Source organism: Myripristis murdjan, chromosome 10 (genome assembly GCF_902150065.1).
Source record: "Myripristis murdjan chromosome 10, fMyrMur1.1, whole genome shotgun sequence".
In the NCBI taxonomy this organism is placed as follows: domain Eukaryota; kingdom Metazoa; phylum Chordata; class Actinopteri; order Holocentriformes; family Holocentridae; genus Myripristis; species Myripristis murdjan.
In genome coordinates, this window is record NC_043989.1 from 13,671,914 (window position 1) to 13,692,726 (window position 20,813).

The 20,813-nt window shown below is 40.8% G+C and overlaps 2 protein-coding genes across 5 annotated transcripts in view; both read right to left on the bottom strand.

The window, feature by feature from the left end:
- Nucleotides 1–10,547, bottom strand: part of arhgef6 (Rac/Cdc42 guanine nucleotide exchange factor (GEF) 6) — a 28,288-nt gene extending 17,741 nt beyond the window's left edge. For both annotated transcript variants that reach the window (XM_030061928.1, XM_030061927.1), the window contains exons 1-8: nt 10,296–10,547; nt 9,080–9,163; nt 7,032–7,116; nt 3,602–3,723; nt 2,211–2,415; nt 1,561–1,613; nt 898–992; nt 322–417 (exon numbers count right to left, since the gene is read on the bottom strand). In XM_030061928.1, coding sequence (XP_029917788.1) covers nt 322–417; nt 898–992; nt 1,561–1,613; nt 2,211–2,415; nt 3,602–3,723; nt 7,032–7,116; nt 9,080–9,163; nt 10,296–10,460 — 905 coding nt within the window. In that variant the 5' untranslated portion in view covers nt 10,461–10,547. The remainder of the gene's footprint in view (nt 1–321; nt 418–897; nt 993–1,560; nt 1,614–2,210; nt 2,416–3,601; nt 3,724–7,031; nt 7,117–9,079; nt 9,164–10,295) is intronic.
- Nucleotides 10,548–11,905: 1,358 nt separating this feature from the next.
- On the bottom strand, nt 11,906–19,293 carry rbmx (RNA binding motif protein X-linked). 3 transcript variants are annotated; one of them, XR_003928836.1, is made up of 10 exons: nt 18,958–19,293; nt 18,717–18,842; nt 18,121–18,227; nt 17,860–18,028; nt 17,380–17,523; nt 16,611–16,728; nt 15,226–15,354; nt 15,054–15,142; nt 12,426–12,518; nt 11,906–12,044 (listed from the first exon to the last, which is right to left on the bottom strand). XR_003928836.1 is itself a non-coding variant. In XM_030061994.1 (9 exons), the coding sequence occupies exons 2-9, from the start codon at nt 18,823–18,825 to the stop codon at nt 13,834–13,836; spliced, it is 1,155 nt and encodes a 384-aa protein (XP_029917854.1). In that variant the 5' UTR covers nt 18,826–18,842; nt 18,958–19,293; the 3' UTR covers nt 13,514–13,833. The 3 variants fall into 3 exon arrangements, 2 of the variants coding, with proteins under 2 accessions (XP_029917854.1, XP_029917853.1); XM_030061994.1 differs by lacking the exons at nt 11,906–12,044; nt 12,426–12,518 and adding an exon at nt 13,514–14,150 and having other exon boundaries at nt 17,380–17,496; XM_030061993.1 differs by lacking the exons at nt 11,906–12,044; nt 12,426–12,518 and adding an exon at nt 13,514–14,150 and having other exon boundaries at nt 18,958–19,292.
- Between the last annotated feature and the right edge of the window lie 1,520 nt (nt 19,294–20,813).

The following is a 20,813-nucleotide window of genomic DNA, read 5'->3' on the forward strand; positions in this document are numbered from 1 at the left end:
GCATGACTTGGCTGATTTCTCATCAGTAAACACTGCCTTATAAAAATAGAGCATTTTAAGACTTTTTAAACTGAATTAAAAAATTGAGTTTATCTATATTTAATATCATTCAAGGCCACAAGCTTAGATTATATGATTTAGAACCTGCAGAACCCCTGATAAACTTTCACAGAATGTCCACAAGAGGGTGCACATCGTGTCCTCACATTTTCCACTGCTCTGCTGTACAGCATTTAGCAGCAAAACAACTTAGGTGGACAGTTTTCTGGAGCTGTATTGATCAAACTGGAAAAAAAAAAATCCAATTCCAGCGTGACTTACTTGGTGCATTCCTCCAAAGCCACACACAGGCCCTGCTGGAAGGTGAGGATCTCCTCCAGGTTCCCACTCAGGCTTGCACTTTCTGCACTGCTCAGCCTGAACATAAACACATTTTTAACAGGAGTTGAGATACGGCTGATAACTAGCTATTCTACTGTTCAATCAAATACTTTAACAAATAAAGCTGAACAGAGGATGAAGCTGATGCCTCATTCTGCAATATGAGTGATGATGTAATACTAAAGAACTGAAAGTAAAGAAAGAGAAGTCTAATACACAAGTAAAAGGTAAAGCATTATTTTCATGGATTACAGTTAAAGCTGAGTCATCTTTAAGACTTTTGCAAGCAAAATATTTTGCTTTCGATTATGAAGTCATGTCTTACTGATAATAGAGGTTAATTTGGCATTTTTCCCAAATGAAAACAGAGTGTTGAGGCATGGAAGCCTTCAGTTACAAGAAGTTTGTATCGGCCGATTAGTCAAAGAAATTTCACTGATAATCCGTATTCCACTATCCAAGTATGTGACACAGGAGTCTATGAATGGCGCTGTCACTCCTCTTCATCAGTCTTACTTGTCGCTGGCCTGCAGGGGTCGTAGGTAACAACTCAGCACCGTCTGTAGTTCTTTGACAAATTCCCGCTCATGCTCCAGGATGTCCTGTACCACCTGAAAAAAAAAAAAAAAAACACCACACAATCAGCAACAGGACACTTAAGAGCCTAGTAAAACCTAGTATCCCCAAAATTAATGTTGTCCAAAAAAAAAATGGTTGATATTTCCACAGACATTTTTTTCCATAATGCATTATCAGTACTTTGGTTATGTTAAGTTCATATTACGTTATGTTAAGTGATAATACTTAGAAAGCAAATTATAAATTTCTGTGTGTAATGATTTAAAAAAAGGTAAAGCTTGCAAAGGTGGAGATGTTATTTATTTGCTGAGCTCAGAAAAACAAAGACATAAAAAACTTCAAAACAAAATGAAAGAAATAAAAAAATCAAAATGACAAGCAAAAATGCAGCTGACTCTGAACTGGTCAAGAAGGGTCAAGAAGCTTTTTTTTTTTTTTACAGCATATGAGAGGCAGCCGTTTTCATTAACAGAAAAATTGTGAAAAGTCACATCTGCATCAAAAGGAAAACTCTGAGATTCTGGGCTCAGGGTTTCTGTAGCGGCAGAGACACTTTATATCCACATTGGACTGCTTCTACCAGCCAAAGCTCCCACTCACCACACTGTAGTAGTTCTTAGTCAGTTGAGTTCCTTTAGGAGACACCGGCTTATCTGCAGGAGAGATTAGGAACGAAAGGATTGTGGAGTGCCTTTGACTGATCATCCCAATATCATAATTAAGAACAAACAGCAAACCAAATAAACACAAGTTAATATATTCAGGGACTATGAGATCTGACAGCCATGTACTTTTTTTAAAACAAACATCGGTTAAAAACATCAGACTCTGAATAGCTTTTTGGTACAAAACAACCAGACATTCCAGCAAAGCTTGAAAGTTCTGTGTGCAGTGATCGCCTCTGTCAAACCCACTTAAAAATCAAAGAATCCTTAGAGGTCAATGGATGCAAAAATACATGATTTCTCTCATAGGGAATGGTGATTCAGATTGCTTCCTTTAGGTATCTGGCACTGTGCAGAATTCTGAGCTTAGACAAATCAAGTTTGATGACAGAAAAAAAACTAAGTTGATTCAAACTGATCAAATCCAAGGCACTCACATATCACATTCTCTCCAGCATGTGTTTTCTGTAAATGCTGGAGTAGAAAATATTCTCAAAAAGCCACTTCCATGTTTTGTCCATGTACTGTAGTCCACTTTGCAGCATGATTTTTTTTCCCCCATCAATGCTGTGCGGTTCCACTCACCACAGGGTTTGATCTCGCGGACGTAGTTGCTGGGGAACCAGCCCGTCTTGCCGTTGAGCGTGCCCTCCCACCAGCCGCCCTCCTCCTGCCGCGTCACCACGATCAGTTCACCTTTAGTGAACGACAGCTCATCTTCGTTGTTCTGCTTGAAGTTGAAGCGCGCCTTCACAATCAGCTGCCCACCTCCGCCGTTCTCAGACATCTCCTGTTAAGAGTGTGATTGTTTCCAGTGAGTGACACCATCGTGTCAATATGCCACCACGTGTGTGTGTGTGTGTGTGTACATACAATGTCATAATAAAATATTCACACGATGCTCAGGTTTATTTTATACAACAGAGGTTTCTGTGCAAGGAATCTGATTGATAGAGAGCCATGTGCTATTTCCTATGACAGTGTTTCCAAATATAACTTTTGGTTTGGATTCTGAGTCTCGAGAAAAAAATTAAAACAGGGCAAACGTTACTGTTTGTAGGCTTACTGATTAAACTTCTCATCATGTAGCATCACAGAAGATGAGTTGAACAAACTGGAGAAGAAAGGAGGTCTGACACAATGCAGACTCAACTTTTTTAACAGTTGGCTAGCAAGTAACATTGTAACAGATGTAATCTTTCATATCAGATTGGTCTATGTTGCTTAACAAGCTTTAGTTTAGGGAGCTATACTTTCTAGAGGAGCATTAAAAATGGTAATTCCAACTTTATTTCAATAAGATCAATATTGGAGATAAAAACACCATTGTTGCAATATTGTAACGGTTGTACAAAAGCAATAGAAAACTCAAGGCCTGTGTGTTATTTCCTGTAGCACGTGGCCTCGAGTGTTCACTGCTTGAATATCTGACGCACAACCTTCACACTGAATTTGGTTAGATCTTTTTTTGGGTGATTCTACTTTACAAAGGAAGTCTGCGAGAAAAGAAATGACACCAAAGTTTGGTCCTTTTTAAGGCTGTGCATCTTTGGCTTAACAGATTGAAATCGATTTGCAATTCAGAAATTCGTTATTTGAACAATTCAATTGCATATTCTGTTTGATCAACGACAACAGATCCTTTTTTTAAAGACTCATGAATTATTCAGCTCAAGACAGCTTCATATCGATTCAGGTCATTCTCGTTATTTCTTTTAACAAATCGATGCAGTTGAATTTGCAGAATTTCAGAACTGATGGATCAATGCAATGAATGACAACACAAAAGCTTCTCTTTCTGTTGTGCAAGGTTTATCAAACATGCAGTCTTCAGGGCTAAAAAAAAAAAAAAAAAAAACCTCGACTGCCTCTATAACCTACTACTCAGTACAATACTTTTTCAAGTATGTGTATGAGTGGGCAAGAGTCAAAATAATAGACAGACAGGACATGTAAATGTGTGAGAGAGACCGTACCGCTGGTTTGGACTGTCTGCGCAGAGAGCCTTTGGACTTGGCAGAGGAGAGTGTGTGTGATGAGGTGGACTGACTAGCAGTGGGAGCACTGGACTGCGGACATGACCTCTCAGCAGCACAGTCTGCGGGGACACACACACACACACACACACAGGGAAAACGTATGTGAGGGTAACCATCTCTTATTTCAGATGTTACAGTGATAGCTGGGCTAATGATTCTCTGGTCTTGTTACCATTAGGTGGACACACTGTGACATACTGATGCACACACAACACAGTACAGTTGAAGCAGGTGCATACACTGCAGGGCTGACAACTTGATGATAATTCATCGGAGTATGGTCCGTTGCTCTGCACAGCCCAAGGGACAGTCAACACACACACACACAAATTCACACCTACAATGCCTCATAGAATCACCTGATCTAACCTAACCTGGCATGCTGGTTGGTATACAGATCAAGCAACTGCTAACAGGAAGGGAACAGTGAATAGCAACTGCAGTCAATGTGTTGGCCCATCAAGTAAGTCCACACTTACCAACTGATACCTGCTCACTCAAAATATTCTCCCAAGCTTGTCTCGCATCTGAAGTACAGTTCCCTGAGCCATTTCCAAACATTATGTATAGACTGAACAGTGAATCGAAATATTATCCAAATTGCAATATGGCCCAGTGCAGTATCCAAATCGCAGGAGCTGCAATTTTTTGCTGAAGGTAAAATGTGTGACAACCTAATATTATAAATGAAAAAAATCCCATCATCATCATCTTAATATGTTTTTCGGTGAAAATTAAAGCTGTGATGCAAAAATCAGCAATCCCACTTAAATCACATTATGACATAATATAAAAGATTACACTAATATTGGGTCAGTAAAAACAAATATCGGACTAAGACTGATCATTTTTGGATATAGTGATGTATTCCTGCTGTAATTATTTGATCAAATGGAAGCCATCGTCCTGAAACACAACCACTCTGCAGTCATCTCAGAGTTTCTGCAGCAGAGTAGAACTGATTTAGGGCTGGTAGCTGCCAGCCATCCTGCAGTGTTGGGACAGTCCTGGAGATGCACTGATGGATGGATCAGTTTTTTTGCCAGCACTCACCTGAAGAGTGGCACATGGTGGCCCTGCAGCCTCTCACAGCAACAGACACCAAGCAGAGACACACTCACTGTGCTACCCAGATCCACTGTCAAATGTCAGTGCAAATTACAGCAGATAAAAAAAAAAAAAAAAAAAAACATTCACTTTGATAATATCCACCCAGAATCCACCACAGTATTCAGCTTGTAGCCCATAGTGCTGACAAACCACTTTCACATACAGGCAGAAGAGTGCGGAAAGACAACACTTTTTTCCAGTCTTGTTTTATATTATCCTGTGGGTTTCCTATTGGAGACGTCTGAGAGTAACACACATTTTCTGACATGCTGAAAAGCGCACACTTGGCAGTGGGATAGTCTGCATGCCCAAACAAGCCCTTCCGCCGGCTACGCTCTGTGGCCACAACTGTTTTATGCAATGTTTTTGTATATCCTGCAGCAGGACATACACACACGGCAAAACGACCAACCTATACAGATACAAGTACAGCCAGTCACTGGCGCACATAAGGCGGTACAAAAGCAAAGCCTGAGGATCACGAGTAAAAACAGAGGCCTCTTGTTTATGATCAAATCAACTAACTTGTGACTAATCCACTTTAAACCAAACTCACTTCTTAAGATTGAAGAACAGCTTCTGGGTATCGCCAGCTAAATGCATGATAAAGCATTTGCATACAAAGCAGAGCCTGGCACTGAAAAGGCTTCTGTTCCACAGCTCAAGCTCTAGCATTCATCCTCCACTTCAAACTGAATGAACTGAAATCACACTGGTAAAGACCTTGATCATTCTCTGACAAAGTCATGGGAAAATATTTGGTGTTGGAAAAATATATTACACAAGGTGGAAACATCTTGTCCTCATTCTGGCATGATCCAAGGCAGCTAGGTTTTAATGTGCAGTTGACATGCACCCATTTAAATAAAGGGAACAGACAATCCTGTGCATCAAATAGCCTGAAGTACTATGTGTCTACTATCATGCATTCTGTGACATGCAGAGGCAACGGGTTGGCCTACAAAGACTAAGAACGTCCTGACTGTTGGTTCAATCTCTGGCACCTTTGGAGGGCGTACTCCCTCTGTGAGCTGACAACTGGAGGGTGACTGGTATTTCCTCTTCAGTGCCCCAAACAAGTGCTCCTGAGCAAGGCAATGAACCCCAAACTGCCCCAGGGCCACTGCACTGCGGCTCTCCCTGAACTCTACACTTACCAAACAAATGCGTATGAGCACTAGTGAGCTGGATTTGTCCACATTAAAGAAGGCTATGGCAAAAGAGGACTGATTCAGCCACACCGTGGATGCTGTCCACTTGCAATGCTTAATCTGAGTGTGATAAACAAAACATGCTAAATGAACAAGAACAGGACATTGTTCAGTGTGTGTCAAGCTATGGGTGAGCATGAGTAAATATGGCACCCAGCATGACACAAACACACACACTGCCACGCCAGCTGCCGATGAGCGGGATAACCTATGGTGATTCAGAGGGGCTCCAATGACTGAGCCAGTGGAAAGCCAACACATACACACACAGACCAATCCACACAAATTCATGCAAATGCAGACACAAAATAGCTCGGACAAAGCCTCAACGTGGATGCTTACTTAAAATCTACAACACACAAAGCGCTACTGAGCCCTCGTCTGTACTGTGTTAATGTGAAGTTGTGCATTATCAAAGCTTTTTCATTAGAGATCGCACACCAAGTGACAGTGGATACCTTCATCATGTGAACACTGAAAAACACTGATGGATTATACACCCTAACATACAGACTTACATTAGGGCTGAAGGACATATTGTAATCACATCATTTTCTAGGTATGAACATTCGTGATATCAAAGGAAACGATACGGACAATATCAAATTTAGGTGCAGGGTTAGCCTAAGACAGCCATTGGTCTGTTCTGATCAATAAAATACTCTGTGAAATAACTGCATTCTCTACATCCATTTGGTATCACTATGCTGTTTTTTGAAGAATGCTTAATTTTCATGGCTGCTGCACTTAAAATTTCAAATAAGTGTGAACCCATAGTCATATTGCATATTGTATTGCTATCGGGGTAATTTTGCAGCCCTGACTTGCATTCCGTTCATCTTTTCCTTTGGCAACACTGAGTCCCTGACCTTGTGGAGGACATCATTGTGAAGATAATATAAAATTCCACACAAATATTTTATTTAGACCTATGTCATTATGATCTGATTCTTTAGTCACTGAGGGCATCTGAAGCATGGGTATAGTGATCCATCCTCTCTGAGTGAAGGCCCCTGGGGTGTAGAGAGAGACCGCACATCTCTTACCTTGTGTAGCAAAGTTGACTGCCAGCAAAGTGGTCAGGACCTTGCCAAAATTCTCCCCAGTGTATACGCACTCTGGTTCAAACCCCTGGAAAAAAAGGACGACTTCAAATCAAAACATCCAAAACTTCTGCTTGGATAATTGTGACTTGGAGCTATTTCCACTCATTGCACTGAGAAGTGATGTTTGTTACGTGAGGAGATATGTAAAGAAGAGACGCTCTATCCAGGCTGCGGCAAAAACAATACACACATATGCATACACACAGGCACGTACACACTGGGATTTGAATAGGCCTTTAACAAGACAGAGATAAAAACTGACATGTCGAGCATGACCCATATTTTGTGACTTAGTGGTTCGGCAGAGAAACAGACAGTTCCAGAATCATTTGCGATTCGCTGCGCACATGCACGCACACACATTCTAATGTGCGCAGACACACACACACACACACACACACACACACACAGAGCTTGCTCTCTCTGTCTCAGCCTGCTATCTTCTTTCCCACAGTGGATAAGGTTTCACATTTTAAATAAAACATCTTAAATATAGAGTTTGAGTAGTACGGCCTTAGTCATGAGTCCTGTATGTCCTCATTCAGAGTTAAAGCAACTGTGACCGTTACATCTCTGGGTAAAGGATCAGTCTCAGGTTTTACATGATTATCAAGATGTACTCAGCCCCCTTGCAATCATGTAGAAAATGAAGACAGGACACAAGGTTTGTTCTCGCATAATGTTTGTATACCACTGTTTAACAGACAACACACTGCAGAAGTGAAACACATTTACATTACAAAATCTAAACCAAAACGTAAAACACCTAAACACTGCATTATTAACCTCGACCATGTTTAGGGCCTGTAGTTTCTATGAGTCACATTGTGAATTCATGTTGTTATTGTACCTCGGTGACTGTGGGAGTCTATAAAACCAAGAGAGCAGAAAATAAATCATCTCATGCAATTTATGATACGTCAAAAAGCTGAGGCCTTGTGCAGTTACTGCAGCTTCCCCTTTCTGCATCCCAAGGCAGAAGTGAAAGCAGTATGACTGCTTTCTTTGTGCAGTCACAGGACAAACAGGCAATACTGGCCGTGGCCAAAAAAGTTTTCTAACTATGATCACATCACTGACCAGAGGATGGGCATGGCTTACCATAGCACTACAGAAAACCCGTGGCTGATACATCTGACAGTGGCTCTCCAAAAACTTCTGCCCATGAGCTACTGGGCTGCCACAAAAGGTCTAATTATGGGCTAAGGGCGGGTTGGCGGATAAAAAGCGAAGGGGACCTCCCAGACATAAGAAGCCAGCTGGGCAGAACTACTGAACCACTCCACTTGCAGCAAGCCGGGCTTGCTGACTCAATTAGCTGTTTGAAGAAACCAAGTGATGTTATTCAAGACCAAAAAAGATTATTTATAAACCTGGAGAAGAAATGACTGTCCAGTACAGCAGCCACAGGCATACTAGTAGGGGAACAGGACAACTCCCTTCATCTGCTAATCATTTGCAGCTTTCCAATATTAGGTCCTCTTAAAATAAAACAGGCCAACAGTATATCCCTGCAGTATATGCCTGGTGGAACATTTTTGCATGCAGCAACAAAGATAAATGTTTCAAATGACTGCAGCAAAATGAGGTACACGGGGAAGTAAACATTCTTGAAGGCAAAGCTATGGCCATTTGAAAACAGAAGCACCAGTCATCCAGACCAACAGTTCCCTTTCTGTCTGCTCAGTAGGAGTGACTGACAGCATGCCTGTTTATTAAGACTAGCCCACTCCACTCCACATGGAGGTGTGACGAAAACATGCCAGCAGGGAAAAGCAGATCACAACACAGGTAAGTGAGAGTGTGTGTGTGTCTGAGTCCTTTCTGTAAACTGAGGCAGTGGGCTAAGTAGGCTAAGTAAGAAGATTATATATAGTCCGCGCTGACAAAAATGACAGAGAAAGGTCAGACCATGTCAAAGAATCACCACGCGTTGTTGTGCCATGAAAACAAGGGTACAATGTGACAGCGACACAGTGACAACTTACCTCGACTTTCAAGGACGAGCATCCTCTCAAAAACTCTCGGATATTGGCAATGCAGTCGGCTTCGGCTCTGGGATCCTGGCAATACTGAGCACAGAGAGATGAAATAAATATATAAACACATACCTCGGCTTAGTATGCCAGATACATATCTGACCCACGCACTTATTTAACGCTCCTCTGCGACGCTAACGCCATTTTCGGGACAACAAAACGCAAAGTAACATTGTTGTATTGAGCTGAATGTTGCAACGTACAGTTTACAAAGTAACTGTGGATTCTTCCTGCGTCTCCTTCATGCATACATAACCACCAACACTATACCAGCGTCAAGCCAGCCATAATAAAACCCGGTGTAGCTTTCAAAATAAAAGCCGTATTGACAGACGCGTCGCCGTGCGCAACGTTCAAAAGAAAGTCAGTATAAATAAAACATTAAGGCATGATTCGTTGCTCAATTTAAATAAAGTCTAACAACTCCCGTTAAATTATGACTCATAGCCGAACATAAAATGGCTGTTAAAATGGGTAGAGTACAACACTTTTGCCTGCTTTGCTTTGAAGGCGATGTTGGTGCGTTTCCGGTTTCAATCGCGCACTTTTTTGCGAATTTGACGCAACTTTTACGCCACTTGTCCAAAGGGGCGGTCGCACCAGGAAGACAAGCCTTTCAGGAGGAAGTGACGAGTAGTCTGGGCAACTGTTATTTTTCACTCAACTTTGTCATCTGAATAAATGCGCATGTGTTGATTACGGTACAAATATTGCAACCCAAACTTGTCTGTAAACTGAGAAGCGCACGAATCCAGGCGCTTGGACTCGACTCGGGCGGCTGGCGTCTTAATAAGCTGTGCACACTTTGCCACTGAATTTGTTCTTCAAATATGTGGGTGTCACACATACTCTCACTCTTGTCAAGAATGCGGAACATTTTCCCCGCTTCACAGGAAACCACATATACAAACTACTCATAACATATTTCAGATTCCTCCAAATGCCGCTGCAAATCGCCGCGCCTGCCTCCATAAAACCAAAGCAAACATGCAATTAAAACTACACGGCGTTTTGTTTGGTGTTGGTAGGCCTGCGGGGGGAAAAAAGTTCTTGCTCATATCGTTTTCATCTAACCCCTCCCTTCCCGGCCAGGGACGTCGATCATTAAGATGTCCACGGCATTTGTTGACTTAAGTTAACTAAAGTCAACAAATTCTCGACTTACCTTGGGAGCAAAGCCAGGTATGAGCCGCTCCATGAGCTTGCATAAGACGACCCCATCCTTGAGCGATGTTTTCAAAAACTCCTCCGGGTCCGCTATATTCTTTTTAGGCGAACTGAGCACTCCTAATGATATTAACCACGTTACCGTCTGCTCCTCTGGATTCATAGCTCCGAGAAATGATCATCGCCTAAGCATGCATTTGTAAAGAACCGGGCGGCCTGTTCCGTATCAATATGCAACTCACATCCGCACTTCTGCTAAGTAAGACAAAAAAAAAAAAAAAAAAAAAGACGAGGTTGTTTCTAGGGACTGATGATCACCCCTACCGGCAAATAGGCACCTTACCACAGGAGTGATTTCCCCCACTTACTCATGAGAGCGCTTACGTCTCTTCAAATAACTTGAGGTAGTCCATAATGCAAAATTATCAGTAACACAAAGGATGATGCCTTATCTCAGCTGCTTGAAAACGAGGCCAAATGCATTTTCAAGAGACGATGTTTATAGCAGTGGCCTCCAGATCTGTGTGGCGTGTGGCCCCCTGTCACCTGCTGCATAATGCATGGTGACCTGCTCACCTGGCCACGTTGTTTCTGACTAATTATTAATATCTGACAAAATACCGGCAGGAGTTCACAATAATTCAGTTTGTGTGTCGGTGTATACACACACACACACACACACACACACACACACACATATATATATATATATTTTACATATTCTCAGTTTGTTTCAGTATATATTGCTGTATTATTATAGGATTTTTTTCACATTTTAATGCACTTTATATTTATTTATTTTTCTATTTTGCATCATTTCACTTATTTTGATATATATTCTTCTTATGGGAATTTGAGCAACTGCAACTGACCCTTTTCTCATGAGGAACAATTAAGTATTTCTGATTGTGAAAACAGAAAAAAAAAAAACAAAAAAACAACAAACATTGAAAAAATGTCTTTATCTTGGGATACACACCCCTTAGCCCACAACCCCCAATTTGGTAACCATTGGTCTATACTATATGAATCCATCTACTGTACTTCAACCTGCAGTTTAGTCTAGCTTTTATTCATCAAGTCGCATTTTGTGCTGTTATCAGAGCATCAGTGGTCCATTTAGAAGTCTAATCAATATGCAAAAATAAGCTATGCCTTGAGGTAATTCTATTTAGAAAAAGAGCCAGTTATTTTATAAGTTGGTATTCCACTCAAATAAAACCTGCTATACCATAGGCCAGGCTTTTCCAGCATGAGCACAGAAACGCCTGTGTTTAGGTGCTGAATGTGTGCCAAAATCAGTACTTCCCACACACTGGAGGTGCCCCTACTTGCCAGAGGATATTTAAAGCTATTGTCAACACCCCTCAGAACATATGCAGCACAATAAATGCTGACATTCATGTAAAATGCTTACGGTCCTCATTATTAGAACAGCTCCAGAAGCACTATGTGCCGTGCAGCTACAGGTTGGACAGACCGACATAAAACCAACTATTCTGTTGTACAAAAAATATCCTGCACTGAGGAAAATACAACAATTTAAATACATGCAAAAACATCAAACTAAAATACAAAATTAATGTATGACAAGACAAGGACTTTTTTATTTTACTATTATTTTATTTATTTAGCACCAGAAACTGAACATGAATGATTCGGCAGCCGTCGATATGTCCACTTTCAACCACTCTTTGGTTCATGTGAAGAGTCCCACCACTGGCTGAACAGAGGCCTGCACCAGGATCTGAAGGACAGTACATGCACAAAACTGGTTACCGATGAAAAGTTAAATTCAAATATACTATAAATCTATTACAGGGAAAAAAAACATCTGGCTAAAATCAGTATTTCAAAAACATTTACTTTTCACTTTGTATGTAAAGGTATGAACACTGCAAGTGCATTTATAAAAGGTATTCAGTAATTTAGGTTCAGGTTCATTTATTGTCATTTGCGTGCTTACACATGAAATGAAATCTGTACTCAGGACCAGTAGTAGTGTACAAGAATTCATTTCCCAAACAATCACTTTCTCATCATGTTTAAGGTTATGAATCTCTTATCAGCTGTTCAGGTAGTTTCAGGTTCATTTCTGTGGTCACATCATGAGTGCAGGTGGACATACCTGTCCAGGTGGCCTGAGATTCCACTGGTCCCGACACTTGAGGACACAAATCAGGTATGTTGCAAAGGCAGTTGCCTCAGAGGGCTGCTCATCCTGCAACAAGAACAACATATCAGCACGCTGCCAGTCTCGTAACCAGGTATTCACAAAAAGTCTGAAAATGATCCTGTATTCCTCGGTCCGATTGTTTGTTTTTCGCTTCATTGATTCAGTGTCCAGTTTGGCTGTTAGGACGTTGATGTTCTCCCAGAGGTCTCCATTGTTTGAATTGGCATGCTTGTGAAAAAGGCTTGGACACTGAGAAAATGGCTCTTAATTAAAAAAAAAAAAATTAAAAAAGGTAAGGGGGAGGGTCTTACAAAAAATGTAACAGAGCAATTTCCATATTAATTACCCAAGATCTTTTTTTCTAGTATTTCTAGGAAAGCACTGTTGCCAATCATTCTTAGTTATGTTGTTGGAAAGGTAGTTGGGCACAAAGGATCTTCAGCGACTGAGGGCTCAGTTGGCAAAATGGCTGTAAAACTTTCATTGTTGACAAAAGATGAAACTTCTTGGGTTGTTGTTGCACACTGACAATTTTAGTTGATGAAACGGACTACAATGCAAAAAGCCACACTCAGTTGACCTGCTTTTTTTTCTCTTTTGTCCTCTGAGGCACAAGTTGTCTTGAACATCAGCCTTTGAGTGGAGATTGCAATACAGGACAATTTGAAACTCATTTACAGATGAGAAAAAGAGGTTTACTTTGCTTACCAGCTGTTGACTATCGGCCGAGTTGAAAAGACTCTTGCATTTGGTTGATGTGGCCTTTGGTTATGTCGTTGCAAGCCATCATACTTTGGCTTTAGGGTGATGGATCCATTTCCAAGGAAAACTACATTGGAAAATTTTGACAGTGACATTTGCCTAATCCCCTCGTAACAGTAGGGACACTTGGAAGCACAGCTGTGTTAAGAATTACCTAAAGTCAGTCGACTAGTTATGTGGCACGAGCTGAGACTCAACTGAGCTTTACAAATAACTTTGTGAAGGAGCACGTGTGATTACATTCATGTCATTGTGGTCTTGTTATCGATCAGCAGTCGTCAAGATCTGACTAAAAGCTTTATTAGTGTAGGAAAGCCAGAGCCAAGGGCATTGCAGATTTCAACAACACTAAATGTACAAAAACACTCACTTGGTAACTGTACCATTACATGAGCAGGAAAATGCTAATAAAAAAAAGAAAAAAAGAAAAAAGTTTACACTTAAAATAAAACTAAACTGGGAAAGTCAAGATAAACAGCTTCATATTCCACAGATTTAGACATGGGTAGTTTGTCATGTTTTCAAATTTCTTCCCACAACACATGTTAACTGAGCACGCAGGCATAACGTTTGCTTTGATGTGATTTCCATGTCCATTTCAGTATCTGCTGCGAGCCATTCCTCTATCGACTCGACTGCCACCACGGCCGCCGCGGGGCGCTCCACGACTTGAGCTGCTGTACGAATCACGAGGAGGGTAGCCTCTCTCGACAGGGGGAGCTGGCCCCCTCTCCTGCCTGCCCATTCGCTCACCACGACTAGGCGGATATGGGTCACTCCGACTGCTGGGGTAACTGTCACGACTGCCATAGCCATCCCGGGAACTGCTGCCATAGTCGTCATAACGACTGCTTCCACTGCTCCCACCATAGGATGGTGGGGGGCCCCTTGAAGGCGGGGCGCTGCGAGAGTTACCTGCAGGGTCAATGGGTCAGGTAATTGGCAAGGTTCAATTTACACACTTTCTTGCACTGTGAAGTGCCCATTTTTTGCCAATATGAGAATTTATTCTGTACCAAAAAAAAAAAAAAAAAAAAAAAATTAAACGATTTGAATTAAGTTTCCCATCATTATGGATTTGACTAAGATTTACCATGGGATGTTTAGGTGATATGGCCGTAATTTTTATCCAAGCATAGGGAACAAATGAGCAATGAAGCCCTTTTCAGCATGCCATTGATTTGAGTAGCCATTTTTCCTTTTAGAACTCCAAGTGTCAGATCTGCAGGTAAGCACGTGGTTTTCAGAGAGGTCCTGATGGTTTGTGAAGGTTACTCCTTGAGGGAGTGCTTTGAAAGTGCAACAGACTGAGTGGTCAAGAGACGTTTCCAAGGATTTTTTGGGGGTTCCTTTATGGTTGCCAACTCCCAGGGACACAATAGGTAGTTTGCGTTATTTGTGCATGATATTGCCAAAAACACTGATATTCTTTTGATGAATACTGCAATTAAAATATGAACTGTGATTATGTGGACACAGTTTTTATACAACTGTTTTTCACTACTAGGAGGGGCAAAATTAGGTCTGAAAAACGACATATCAATGCACAGAATTTTCTGAATATCATGAAAAATGCTCTCCAATGTGGAACTCGGTTTGTTGGTCAGGGACTCTGCTCAGGACAAGAAAAAAAGTGGTTTTAAGAGGCTGCTAGAAATGCCATTTCCTCTTGGGAGGGGAGAAAAAACTGCAGCCTCTTGCGGGTCGACATTGCGGTAATCAACATTACGCTTTTGACTGCTCATCAACTAATCGTGCAGGTCTTGTTCGCTTCACAGTGGTATCTTTCCTCGCTAAGGTCATGTAATCAAATCTTACCGTAACCATCGTAGTCTCGATACGAGCCCCCGCTTGGACGGTCCATATAGCTTCTGGGTTCCCGGCCTCCCCCGTAGCTATCACGGTCACTACACAGAAGTGACAATTGTTATTTGATAGTCATACCTTACCGGCTCAAAATTTAACATTTTGTAATAAGCCACAAACATACTTGTATCCCCTTGACATTGAGCCATAATCATCTCTGGAACTGGAACTGGAGTAATCTCGGTAGGAATAATCCCTGGGAGGGGGAGCGTAGTCCCTCGAATCCCTGGAATTGTAGTCCCGACTGGAATAGCTGTGAAACAAGTACAGCACGATTAATATAATGTTAAAAACAGACTTTAAACATATATTATCAGTAAGTTTTCTTTGGCATCAACTGATTTTTGTTTATTACCGCAACAGAATCCGTTTTCAGAGTCCACAGAAAATAAATGTAATTACTTGAAATGCATTGATTTAATATTAAATAATGTATCGGAGCAGATCCAGGTGAATTTTGAGGTATTGGCTACAACCTGTTCAATCAACATCTGATCTGTTAATACATGTACTTAATTAGTATATTTAAACAAACATAATTAGTATATTTAAACAAAAAGTACTTCCTAAGGATGTGTCAGAATTTTAAAATAATAACCAAATTGTAAAAAAAGAAAAAAAAAAGAAAAAAAAAAAAGAAAAGATTGTGCAACTAACAATCCTCTCTTAAAAATCTGTTGGCAGATAAATTGTCTTCTTTCTTGAAACACACATCTCTAGTACATGGCACTTTTTTGGAAAGTAAGAAGGGTAGAGCTTGCAAAAATTATGATAAATATACAGTAGATAAATGGTGAGGAGTGACTGACTGAATAAATCCTTCCTAAATTATAAGCAGTTTGAATAAAAACAAACAGACAAACAGTTTCTGATAAAATCACTCCTGTCTTTATCAAAACACTCTTCTTTATCAAAGTCTGTTGTATAAATGGGTGGACCTCACACAAATGACATGGTAATATAGCTGACAAATTGTGAAAAACACCGATTTGTATAATTGATTTGATAAATTAATTCCCAATTACAACCCATTTTATTAAAGTGAACATACATCAGTATCATTTTGTACGACAACATACCAAATAGGTTTATTAATCAAATTTAATGAACAGGGAGGACTGTTAAACACTGATAAAGAGGGGAGTGATTTGATAAGAGCACAATGAGCACTGCTTTTGATAAACAGGCAGCTCTGATAAAAGGCAACTTTGTTCAAGGCAGGCAAATTATGTGTATTTTCATCAAATCACTCCTACTCCTTTTTACTGCAACAACTTTATTACTTGATTAGTACTAAATTTATCTGTCAACTACACTTTTTGTAAGCTGCTAGCAGTAGCCTCTGTTGTCACTAATTACTTTACATCAGAGAGGAGAAGCATTTAGTGAGGAAGTGAGGAAGCGCTATTTTAAAAAGGTATCAGGAAATGCTAAAACTTAAATTGCCCGAATGGATACACACTGGAAATGAACATCCTTAGTCATAATATCAAACAATTTATGTCTTACCCGTCTTTTGAGCTGTAATGGTCATCTCTTGGTGATGGATAATCGTCCCTCCTGGACATCATGGAGTCTCTGCGAGGAGGGGGTGGACCGTAGGGATCTCTGTCCCTCGACATGGGGGCTACAACAAAGAAAATTAAATATAAATAAGCCTATTAACCATTCCCTGCAGATACACAGTCGATAAGAGTGACCGTGAACTCATGAGCAAATATGTTTTTATATTTAGCTTCCACTGACAAAGGAGGCCTGTAAGTATGTTCAAGGTCGTGTCTCCTTTGCATGACAAACAAAAATACCGCATGCGTTTGCTCATAGATAATATCATCAGCATGTGTGTATTTACAAGCACAAATTTACAAGCAGGAAATGACTAAGTACTCTGCCGGTATGTTTTCTCCCAGTTAGCTCCACCGCTCTGGATGCATTTATGTTGGTATTTAAAAAGGTATTAGTAACACCAAAACAAGGTGCAAACTGATATCTAGGTGTTGTTTGAGACTGAAAACAATATGAGGCATAACATCCATGCAACTACACGTTGAGCCGGCGATGTCAAGAAGTGATTTTTTTCCCCCAGGGTTAAAACTCATAAGGTGTACATCATTAATCACCATCGTAGCATTTTAATTCAGTCGGCCTTATCAGACTAATCTCCAGTCCCTCTCCATACACCCTACATTTTGCATTTAGTAAAGTAGATGCAGAGGGAACTGAACCAGAAGGAAACGGTCACAATTTAAAGGGACGATGACAGTTCTCTTGTACTTACGTCTGCTCATGGGACCAGATGGGGCCGACCTCTTGGGTGGGGGACCACCATTACGGACTGGGGGTCCTCTCTTCATTGGAGGGGGTCCTCTGGATGACATCCCTTTAAAGAAGGGTTCTACATTCCCTACGTTATCATAGTAGTCTTTTGACAGACAAGAAACGCAGGTATTAAAACACTAAGCTTGGATGCAGTTTATTTAAAAATGTATTTAATAAAATCAAAAGAACATCAACAGAGCTGTGACAATAACTGCAACTGTGGTTATAACATGCCTGACATGGGGTTGAGCTCATTACTGTCATCAGTGCATTTTTTTTTTTTTTCCTTAAATGGGCCAAACTGTTGGGATACATTGCTTTTTCATTATGGTAAGAGAAAATCCTTACTGTCACAGCTCTACACATCAAAGAACATTTTGTTATTGGACTGGCCCATGATTACTAATTCAATTAACCAAATTAATGAATGTGATTATACCTCTGGATGGTGGGCCCCTCATACCACCGGGGCCGCCCCTGGATCCCCTGGGTCCTCTGGGTGGACCCCGACTGCGGGAGTGTAGGGGTGGTGGCGGTCCTCGCCTGCCTGCACTCTCAAACTGAGGTTTTGTTGCTTGCTCCACTTTGATAGGTTTACCATCAAGAGACTATGGGAAAGGAGTTGTAAAATAACAATGACAAATGGTTAAATATCTGTTCAATCATGTAATGCTAGAACACGGCTAATCATTATATTTACCTTTCCATTCATCTCCCGCGCTGCGTCCTTTGCATCAGCTGGGCTTTCAAAAGTAATAAAAGCGAAGCCTCTTGATTTGTTTGTTTCCCGGTCTTTCATCAAAAGAACTGAAATGATAAAATACATTAAGACTGACAGGCTGTCTTGAGGAGATCAGTTTTTACAAATTAGCAAATCACACCATTTATCCATGGACTACAATGAACAGTACAAGAGTACACAGTCACAACCAACTGCTCTGCCCTGCTTTGTCTCCTTCAAACGTGCCTGGAAAGCATTTCTTGATAGCAAATCTGGAAACCCGGTGAGTATGATCAAAGCATGCAAGAAGATCAGAGATTAGATTGAAAGTACAAGATTTGAAACCTTAAAAAAAAAAAATAATAATAAAAAATAGGACAATGGTATCCTGTTAACAAAGCTGAGACCATCAAGTTTAACGTTTTTGTCTGCATTCACTGTTTCAATGTTTCCCAAACCTCAAGGAACATCAAACCCACAAAGCATTAGTTATTTGATTGGGTAAAAGCGATTGAAAATGTGACTTTGCCAAATGCAATGAGACTTCACTCTCTTGCACCTCGGTGCATGCACACCTTGGACAATTCTGCCATATTTGCTGAAGTACTGCTCCAGAGCCTTCTCGTTGGTCTCGGTGTTCAGCCCACCGATGAAGAGCTTTCCTGGTCGGTCTGCCTCTGCCATGCTGGAAAAATCCCCGCCTGCAACAACCAACAAGAACCGCAGTGTTAACCATCACAAACGTGGCAATTTGCTTACACCGGCATGCAACATTTACATCTGCAACCGCTATTTCGACATTGCTGCTGTGGCTACCTTGCTCCTGGTCAAAGCCTTGCAATGTTGAATGCGCAAAATGGCGATAAATGTGCCCACGACGGCGGCTACTTGGCTAACGCTAGCTGGCTAATGTTAGCAAGAGAGCGAGCACGGTCGTTCCGGCTGACAAGTAGCTTGTGTACAACTCGTGCCCGTATTTTATCCCCAAAACATGAAAATTAACACTAATGGTTATCTGATATTTAGACAATGGCATCCACTTATCGGATGCTAGCTACCGCCCCAAGATGCTAATAACTCCGTGCTGCTGCAAATGAATGCTCCGCTATTTCTCTCTGCTGGTCCGCCTCGTCTTCTTCTTCTTCTTCGTCTTCTTCTGGGATTTGCGGCAGACTGTAAGTAACGGTTGCGCACTGCTGCCTTCCTCAGGTTAAAGAAGAACACTGCAGCTGTGATTTGGTTTTATTTAACCAAAGATTTAAAAAAAATTGAAACTGGAATCATTTCATGTCTTCTTTAGTATAACCTTATCTGTGGCAACACGTTATGAAATATTTCTGAACGCAATCCATTAAAACAGCTTTACCTGACAACATTAACAAGCTATTAATATGCATGGGAAGTGGTATTATTTCTGTCTTTATTTTGTTGCAAACAGAACAATTACATAAACAACGCCAGCGGTGTTGGGAAAATGAGTGCAAACCAAAAGTCATAGGAAGACCTTGAAATGGTTATATAGGCCACGTTTACAGTTCTTACAGGATGAAAAGACTGTGAATGCAAAATCAAGCTCTATCTCTTAGAAACAGGATACACACACACACACACACACACACACACACACACACACACACACACACACACACACACTACAATCTAAGGTGTACTATCTTCTAGCTAAGAGTTCCATAAAAACACAACTTAAAATAAAAACTATGAATACTCCATCATAAATTTTGATCCTGTGTTGCCATGTCCAACCATAAGCCTATTCCTGTCTTTCCTGTCAAACCGGTTGGTCTTCACAGCGTCCTGAACTCTGGACCTGAAACAGGGGAAGTCTCAGTATTTACCCTAGCTACTAAAAGGGGCTTAGCAGCTGCCACATCATGAAAACAACATGAAACAGAGGAGGAAGACTCAAACCCAAAATATACACGAAACAACCTTCGGACTTTCACTTTCACAGCTAACGTAACTACTCACCAGCTCTGTCTGTACTGTAATTGTCACATATTATTTTCAATAATGTGTGAGAGATGAGTCATGTGATGTAGAACATAAGCAGACCCAGCTAAAGTTTTGGATTTTAATTCCCAGCTCAGAAGTAAATCTAGTTCTCATTCTCCTTCCTCAAAAAATAAATAAATAAATAAATAAATAAACGCAATAAAATCGAGGCAAATATCCTTATCAAAAATGTAAAACGCACAGAACACTGGGCATCGGACAAAACATAAAAAATGAAACTTTCTGTACTTCACACAAGAATTTGACGTGTCATCTAGGCCTACTGTACAGTCCTGCTTTTCCAGTCCGGTCACTTATTCCGCCCTCTAATCTTAATTCCTGTCAGAATGCTGTCTCGTGACTATCTCCATCTCCTTCTTATCTTTGTTTTTTGATCATCTCATTGAATTTGCTGTCCAAAATATGTGTTTAATATGGATATACGAGTATGTGTTATTCTAATAAACACAACCTATAAAGTCACCGAGAATACGATAAACCCGGGTTTTGCCTTTCAAATTAAAGGCCTCGTGCATTTGTTTTCAAGTAAACCAAAGGAGCATAGTGTGAATAGGAGATGTATTTCAGGATTAATCTGTCGTACATGACAAGATAATTGGTGTTGTTGGTGTTGTATGTGGTTTAATGTAGCAGCGTAT

Bases quoted from the DNA above. Each gene is read 5' to 3' on its own strand.
- rbmx (XM_030061993.1), bottom strand. From the start codon at position 18,825: ATGGCAGAGGCAGACCGACCAGGAAAGCTCTTCATCGGTGGGCTGAAC. The intron at 18,029-18,120 runs GTAAATATAATG...CCTTTCCCATAG, and splicing joins CGCGGGAGATGAATGGAAAG to TCTCTTGATGGTAAACCTAT. The intron at 15,355-16,610 runs GTAAGACATAAA...CTTGTTTCACAG, and splicing joins CATTACAGCTCAAAAGACGG to CTATTCCAGTCGGGACTACA.